The 9,130-nt window shown below is 42.2% G+C and overlaps 1 protein-coding gene across 1 annotated transcript; it reads left to right on the forward strand.

Annotated features, from left to right (window-relative positions):
• The first annotated feature begins 6,911 nt into the window (after positions 1-6,911).
• Positions 6,912-7,847, forward strand: LOC143817583 (olfactory receptor 51I2-like). The gene has a single exon (XM_077299076.1). It carries the CDS (start codon positions 6,912-6,914, stop codon positions 7,845-7,847), a length of 936 nt encoding a protein of 311 aa, XP_077155191.1.
• Positions 7,848-9,130: the final 1,283 nt, after the last annotated feature.

The raw sequence follows: 9,130 nt of genomic DNA on the forward strand, positions 1-9,130 counted from the left end.
AATGTGATTCCTGACTTTGCTGGAAGCTCTAGGGGGCTGGTGTTCTCCCCCAGGGCCGTTAGACGGTTCGGGGGTTCTTGAATATCCAGCGTGGATATTTTGATAGGGTTTTTGCTGACCATATAAGTCATCTTACTATATTCTGCTATTAGCTAGTGGGCCTCTCTTTGCTAAATACCTAGCTCATTCTTACGTTTGTCTTTTCCTCTTACCTCACCGTTATTATTTGTTGGGGGCTTGTATCCAACTTTTGGGGTCTTTTCTCTGGAGGCAAGAAAGGTCTTTCTTTTCCCTTCTAGGGTTAGTTAGTTCTCCGGCTGGCGCGAGACGTCTAGAACCAACGTAGGCATGTTCCCCGGCTGCTGCTATTTGTGGTGCTAGGATTAGATATATGGTCAGCTCAGTTACCACTGCCCTATGAGCTGGTTTTTTGTGTTTGCAGACTTAGTAATTATTTCTGAGACCCTCTGCCATTGGGGTCATAACAGCTGCCACAGTACCTGAGCATGTGACCCCCGACCTCCAATGAGAGGTCTTACCCCGGGCATGCTCAGAATGGGAAAAGCAGGACTTAGTCCCAGAGACGTCTGCTCGCCGCTGACCAGTACTGGCTACAATGGCTGAGCCTGGAAAGGCAGCAGTAACCATCCACACAGTATCAGGCTGAGCTAGACGCTGAGACCGACGTCTCCGCTGAGCAGGCTCCACTGCGGCTGGAGAAGAATGGGAGACCGCAGCGGAGATGGTTTGAGAATCCCCCAGTGCAGGGGCAGGAACTTGACCCCTAACACACACCATGTTCAAATATAATGTTTACACACATAAAAACAAATATAAGTGAATATTGATAGATAATACCAAGCCTGATGTTTAGTAATGAACCTAATAAAATGGTACAGAAAGAGTTAAATAAAGACACACACACAAAACCTGTGTTAGGCCGGGGTCACACTTGTGAGAAACCCGCACGAGTCTCACACCTTAATACCCACCACTGACACCAGCACTCAGGATCAGAGCGTTCAGTTGCCTAGAAATACATGCAGCGTGCAATTCCGCGCTTCCAAAAATGCTGCGGATCCGCATCAAAATCCACAACGTGTGCACATTGCCTTACGCTGCTCTGAAATTAAATAGTAAAACCCTGCTGATAGATTCCCTTTAAATGTGGCAGTTATGAGAGTTCTCCACTGTTGCTTAATACTCAGTTCAGGTTTTTGAATTGAGCAGATAATAATTTCTGAAACTCAACCTTCTACACAAGGTTTTGCATGGTGCAGACATTGAGCTGCTTCCTGCTTGTCTTTTCATTACTTCTGCATTTTGGAAACAATCCTTCACGATGGTGCAAACAGACTGTGGTCTTCTCAGCAAGAAGCACTTTCACCTAGAGCCCGGGTAGAGCGTGAGTATTTCAGTCTGTGGGCATGGATTATATCTAGGATATGCCCATGAGGTTTTCACAAAATAAAGTGATGTTCATAATGAGAACCCCTGCTCGGGTGGAGTTAGCTTTAGGGTTCGCTCCCACCAGTGTATAAATTGGACGAGTGTGATAAAAAATTGGACGAATGTTATTCAAGGAGTCAGTGCAGATCTGCATTGTTTCTCAGTGGTATTAAGCGCGAGTGCATGGATACATTTGATCAGACTCGCCAATACAAGTTTATGGGTGTGAGAAAAAAAGTGGATGTCAATCGGACCATACGTATAGCGAGCGATTTATACGTGGACATCTTCAGAAGGCCAGGGAATTGCATCTGCCAAGAACAGTAAGTTTGGCTATACGATCCTCCTGGTAAGGGAAAGAACATGACTCCACCAGGAACATGGCAAGACACATCAACGTGGAAATGTCAATTGTCCTTGTCCAGGAGAGGCCGGAACTATGGGAAACTCATGAGCCGGGCACGTAGGGATGCATCCGGGACTTACATCTGCTGTCAAATGAATCCCAATTTTGATGACAGCACATGAGAGATGCAGCTGAGAATTAGTAAGTACTCAATTTTTCAAACACTATTGTACCTGTATAACAACATGTTGGCTAACATCTAAACTATATTATCTTGAAAAACCATGTACTGGAAAAAAAATGTTCTGCACAGACAGTTAAACACACATCATGTCACTTCACGAACTAAAGGTACCGGTACACCACCACCAATTTATGCCACAACCAAGGAGCCCATCTCCTGGATGAGAATGGACCGATTTCCCATATGCTCATGTGACTCCAGCCTTAGACATGTTGTCCTTGATTGTGGCCAACCCTTGTATTAATGTCGCCCAACAAGACTGGCAAAACGCTCAGCAAGGCTGAATACAGGCACAAGGAGGGCAATACATGTATGTTGTGTTGTTAGAATAATGAAACAAAAATACAAAATTATTTTCTGGAAAAGCGCAACTCATAACATGAAAACATGGAATGACATCTTCATAAACTCTGGGGACTCATAAAAATAAACTAAATGTACACAGTATGATAAAAAAAAGCAGAGTCAATTCTCAAATCTCCAGACGGCCAATTATCACAGCCACCGGACGCGGTATATAAAGACCTGATATAAGGAGACGGCGCCAGACTGAGGAGAGAAGATTTTATGTCTTCCTCAGTAAATCTATGATCATTGTCTTGTGGATATGTAGAAGCCGACGCTGAAGATCTCGCATGAAGTCATGTTTAGTACCGCTTGACAGTGAGTATTTGCTTAAAACCATCACCGTAATCAGATTCAATTACATTTAGGCTAAAATGGTTTTTATTTTTACATTTTTAATAAAAATATTTTTTAGAACATTTTAATGAGAGGCAACCAAATATGGAAAAATCGAATTTTGCCGGGAAATTCAATTTGCATCAAATTTATTCAGTGGAAATCAAATTAATGGTAAAATCTGTTTCTTGTGATCTGAGGTCTCTCTAAAGAATAATATATGCATGGAAAAATAATAAAAACATATTATGCTCACCTCGCCTCTCCACCCAGTCCTCGCCTGGCTCGTTTCTTTTCTTTGGCTTCAGTCTTCTCTCCTGTCTTCAGTTATCTTCACTCTTTGGCGTTTCTGGCGCTCACTAGACCTAACACAGCGTCGTCATGGGCGTTGACCTACAATGTCGTCACGTCACTTTAGACTTGAATTGCAAAAAAAAAAATTGGGTTCTGGTGAATGTGAATTTTTGGTGAGACTCAATTCATCTCATATCGATTCACTGATAACTTAGCTTTAACCCTTTTTTACGCCTCCCAGTTTTGGCTTACTCAACAGCTCCATTTTTCAATTCCGTTCCGTGTCAATTTCTATGGAATTTTCCTACTTATTCCAGTGATTCTGAGATCATTTTGTCAAGGGATCAATATTGGGTTTCGTTGAATGTCTTGATCGCTTTATATTCTAAGACGTAGCAGTAATTTTGCCTTTGTTTTAAATGTAACTTTGTAGAGTTTCCACCATTCAGTATAAATGGCTTGTTAATTTTCTTCTGTCAGTCGATACTCATACGACGACATTAAGTTTATGACACTTTATGTTTTACTATATCTGCACATGAGATTTAAAAATATATATTTAGTTTATGGATCGACTGATAAAGAATACAATCAACAAATCTATTACAATCTTTAAGGTCTCAGCCCTACTTGGCGTAATTCATAACTTATTATGTTGTTATTGGTGTTGTTTATATATGTGAATATTAATAATCAACACCAAGAAGCAAACATGGTGTTATGATGGACATCCAGGATGGATAGACATGATCACTTGCAAATGATGACAACAAAAATGTTATAAAACTTCTGGATTTATTCAATCCGGAGTCTGAGCCTCGTCCAAAAATCCCGGTACTTCCAGCCTCGGCTGATGTCACTGAGGTCATTAATGGTCGTCTGAGGAAGGTTCTGCCGCTAAATGCACTTGGACAAATCATCAAGATCTGCTGCTGGCAGCTCCTATGCGATCATCGACCAATGACTTCCCAGATGTGCTTGTTGGAGATAAGTCCAGAAACACTAGCTCGAAGACAAGTCAGTGATACCTTTACATGGCCAGTTCTTCCATTACTGAGAAATCGCTGTTTGCATTGAAATGCAAATGAGGCTGAAGAGCTATTAGTAGATCTGAAGCCTCTGTCACTCCGGCCCTATTTCCACTGAATTGAGTGAGGCTGGATCCGTCTAGTCAGAATGTGGCTGGGAGTATGCAAAATGTATTGCTGGAGCGCCAGCCAGGAGAATCCTCATAGCGCAGTGTTAGATATATATTTCTTTCTTTTATTTAATTTAATAATTCATTTTGTCTTCCAGTATTTATGGATGAACGTACCCTCTAACTGCACATGTGCACAAATATCCATATCCATATGGTTTGTTACCCCCGACATCATTGAACCTTTTCTGGATATAGAGTGTAATTGTAATATACAATTGCTCGGTATTATTGGCAACCCAAGAATTCTGTGTTCTATGCCTGTGTTATATCAATTATAGCGTTATATGTTATTTACAATTTATTCTCTGTAAGATTTATTTACAGTTGTTTACACTAGATATTATTTCTACTTATCCCAATATTCAGCATATGCTTTGTATGGATTATCTGTCTGAATCCCAATATTATGCTTATATCCAATAAAACGACAAAAGGCCGACGTCCCTGATAAAATTTTGGCAGCTTTATGGCAATTTCATTAAAATCGTGTCACAAACAGGACAGTGTTCTGGTGTTGATGCGTTTCGACTGCTATATAACTGCTGCTATAGGAGCAAGAATCTGTAGAGCTACTGCCGCTGCCCCTGTTTGGTGTCCCCTTCTCCCTCCATGCAGGGATGCCGGCTTACTCACTGCCCTGGCCCGACGTGCTCCTGCTTGCTGTGTGAGCTCCTAGTTCGCACGTGCGTGTGCTCCCCAGCTTGTGGCTGAGAGGAATTTAGTACAATCAGTACACCTGCAAGATGGCCCCTGAATAAAATACTCCCTCTCCCTTAGGGAGTCACCAAGCAATGTATAGAATCATTACTTAGTAATGTGTGCTACTAGTGAGATGTGGGGTCCCCTAGTCCCGGTGTGGCCAGTCCTGTATCCGAAGTCCCCTGATTCCGGTGTGGGCAGTCTTGTATCTGAAGTCCCCTGATCCTGATGTGGCTAGTCCTGTATCCGATGTCCCCTGATCCCGGTGTGGCCAGTCCTGTATCTGAAGTCCCCTGATCCCGGTGTGGCCAGTCCTGTATCTGAAGTCCCCTGATCCCGGTGTGGCCAGTCCTGTATCTGAAGTCCCCTGATCCCGGTGTGGCCAGTCCTGTATCTGAAGTCCCCTGATCCCGGTGTGGGCAGTCTTGTATCTGAAGTCCCCTGATCCTGATGTGGCTAGTCCTGTATCCGAAGTCCCCTAGTCTTGGAGTGGTCAGTACTGTATCCAAAGTCCCCTGGTCCCAGAGCGGCCAGTGCCAGAACCTCGTCCTCTGGCTTCAGAACGACTAGTGCCTGAACTTCGTCCCCTGGTCCCGGAGTGGCCTGTGCTTGAACCTTGTCGCCTGGTCTGTGACCGGCCAGTGCCTGAACATTGTCCCCCAGTCCATGTGCGGCCAAACCCTGTTCCAGTATCCTAGACCGGCATGTCTGACCCAAGCCAGAATCGGTGTCAGTTACCATTCTGTAGAGGTGCCAGAACTTACAACTCTGAATGGAGACCTAGTTCTATTCGGTGTCAGCGAACCTGAGCCCTGGGGTCAACAGCTGGACTACCAAATTCTGCCCAGAAGTGGTACCTGGCAACTACCTGAAGCTCAGTCTGTTTCCACCATCAGGAGTTCCAGTGAACACCAGGTAGCCGCTTAGCTATGCCCCTTTCTGGGCAAGTCAGGCCCTATGGCACAGTGGGTCCACAAATCCCCTTGCGCCACTATTGGGCTTAACAGGATCCATACTGAAATACATTCTACAAACAGTCTTCTGCTTGAAAGAGAAGAAAGCAAAAGAAAGTGAGTATATTACAAAAATTCATAACTGTGAAAAGACTGATCAATAATTAAATAAAAGTTGTTACTTTAATTTTCCTCCTAAATCCCTATCTATTTAGTGCTATAATCTATACTGTTTTCTAATATACTTGCTTTAGAAATCCCCTATCCTTCCCTAACTGCACTATTTAGCTGCTTTTTATTTTGTTTCACTGCCTTTTGGATGACTCTTGTTTGAGAATCCCAAACGAATCGTAATCAAGGGGCAGATACTTTGGTCACTGCCACAGCCCCTGCCCCCTCGCTGAAAAGAAGCGTCAGCAGTGACACTCGATTCAGTGACCGGGCTAGTGCCTGCGTGCTGCGCACTGAGCGATGTGCACATTGACAGTGCGCTCCCTGTTGCTAGTTCAGATCAGCAGTAATTAGCTGGCAACCGAGCATGTTGTCAAAATATCCAGGGTACAGAGATCAGTGCTGCGCCCAATAAGTGACGTCACTGGTCTCAGTACAGCAGGTATGCTGACAACGTGTTCTGTTGCCGGCTCATTAATGCTGAACTCTGCTGACAAAAGATAAAGAGCGCACTGTCATTGTACACATCAGGCTCACTGAGGAGGAGAGGACATGTGCTGCAGGAGTGACCACAGCATCTACCCATGATGAGGCTTCGTTTAATATTTCAACATGCACTGGGATTTTATAATGAAGCGTCATCAAAAAGGAAGTAGGGAAAAAAAGAAAAGTACATTTGAAAATAGTTTAGATTAGGTTGGGATTTAGGAGGAAAATAAGAGAGGACTTTGGTCCACCCCCCAGATAAAGTTGAAGTTTTAAAATTATATATTAGTTTTATTCTACATTTTTGTATCCAAAAACAAAGACTTTCTCACCACTTACTCTACTCTCGTGTGTGTTTTCTTTTATCAGTAAAATCACAAGCATCAGATGGAGAACAAGACATTTTTTCACCCTCCTTACCTAACGTTAAACTTTGGGGAAATATTGTCAGAAAAATATATCTATTGCTCCATTGTTATGTTTGGATATATTATGATCATTGCTCTCAATACTGTCGTGATCTCTACCATCGTTTTACATAAGAGTCTACATGAGCCTATGTACATTTTTATAGCCACCCTATGCATTAATGGCTTGTACGGAAGCTCTGCTTTCTTTCCAGGACTTTTCTACAACCTTCTTCAGGAGTCACAAACAATTTCATATGTTGCCTGCATGATTCAGGTATTTTGCATTCATACCTATGGTTCAATAGAGTTGACTATTTTAACTGCTATGGCCTACGACCGCTATGTTAGTATTTGCAACCCTTTGAGATATAACACCATAATGACCTCTTCTAAAATCGTTAAGTTGATCACGGGAGCTTTGCTTTATCCTAATATATTGTTTGGGGTGCATATTATTTTGACAATTAGACTTCCATTATGTCATACAGAAATCTTGAAAATCTACTGTGACAACTGGTCGGTGGTGAGACTTTCCTGCGTTGACGCAATGGTCAACAATATCTTTGGACTTTTCATTGCTACTTGCTTACTTGGCGTTCCGTTAATTCCTATACTTTATTCATATATTAAAATTTTCCGAGTCTGTGTGAAATCATCAAAGGAAGTCAGAGACAAAGCTCTACAGACCTGCACTCCTCATCTCATCACAATAGTGAACTTCATATTTGACACATCCTTCGAGATACTTTTATATCGATTTGTCCCATCTAAGTTACCGTATGAGCTCAGAGTTATCATGTCACTGCAATTCATTGTGATGCCACCAATTTTGAACCCCGTCATCTATGGACTGAAGATGAAGGAAATAAAATCAAGGATCATAAGGATGATTAAAAGAAATAGTGAAAAATAGATGACTAGATATGAGCAAATCAGTTCTAGGCAAAACATATTAGCATTGAATTTTACAAAACATTTCAGTTTGCCCATAGACATAGCCAAATCTTTTGTGATTTGTTTCATGCAAATGCAGCATAATGGCAAGCAGTCATTATAAAGAGCCAGGAAGAGGTAAAACTTTTAAAAAAATTATACTTACGCAACCCTCTGCTGTTCGACAAACATCCCTGCTATTTTCTAATTGTCTTCTTCAATCCAGTGTGGTGTCTCCAAGATGTAGCATTTTTTACTCTGACTAGATCCCGCATACTCATGAGATGCACTTTATGAAAATGTGGGGTTTAGTTAGTACTGAAGCTGCCAAGAGTTAAACGAAGACCGTCCTGGACAGAAGAGGCTGTACTGGTTGAATGAAGATCACGGGACTGGAGCAGGTGGTGGTGTGAGGACACAGAAATGTATCATAATTAACCAGACGTCTATTTTCAGCAAGCCAGAAAGAATAGACTGCTATATCTATGTTGACTTTTTAATTTATATGTTTCTTTCTGATTCAAGAAAACAGACTCCTGCTTCAGTAATCATTAGTGAAGAGCGAGTATACTCGATGCTCGGGTTTTCCCGATCATGCTCAGGTGTCCTCCAAGTATTTTGGCGTGCTCGGAGATTTAGTTTTTGTCGACACAGCTACATGATTTGGGGCTGCTGGACAGTCTGAATACATGTGGGGGTTGCTTGTTTGTTAGGGAATCCCCACATGTATTCAGGCTGTCTAACAGCCGCAAATCATGTAGATGCGTCAACACAAACTAAATCTCTGAGCATGCCAAAATACTCGGAGGACACCAGAGCATGCTCGGACAAACCCATGCAACAAGTATATTCGCTCATCACTAGTAAGCATGTAATATTGTTTTACAAGTTGACATTTGATGTAACATATTGTGCTCTAATACTGGATGACTAGTGATATTTACTGATATGCTAATTACACATTGTTTATGCCAACCAGTTTGTTGGCATTCAAAACAGAGGAGGAAAATCTATGCAAATAGATTTCTTATTTAAACAATGCGAGCTGGTCTTATCAGCAGTACCTGTAAATACTGAATGAAGGACACTTGTTAATTATAAAAAGAGGTTACATGCCTCTGTATAGGGAGCCAGAGATTTAGCCAAGACATCCAGACATCCAAAGGACCAGAGACAGGACAGCAGCCAAGACATCATGGCTCCATCACAAGGGTGCACAAATTTGTCATTCTATAGGATGGCAGCTTAGGGGACTATGGCCCT

The sequence above is a fragment of the Ranitomeya variabilis genome, chromosome 3 (genome assembly GCF_051348905.1).
Source record: "Ranitomeya variabilis isolate aRanVar5 chromosome 3, aRanVar5.hap1, whole genome shotgun sequence".
NCBI lineage: Eukaryota > Metazoa > Chordata > Amphibia > Anura > Dendrobatidae > Ranitomeya > Ranitomeya variabilis.

What these genes read in the sequence shown, in the direction of transcription:
- LOC143817583 (XM_077299076.1), top strand. Translation starts at nt 6,912, where the DNA reads ATGGAGAACAAGACATTTTTTCACCCTCCTTACCTAACGTTAAACTTT.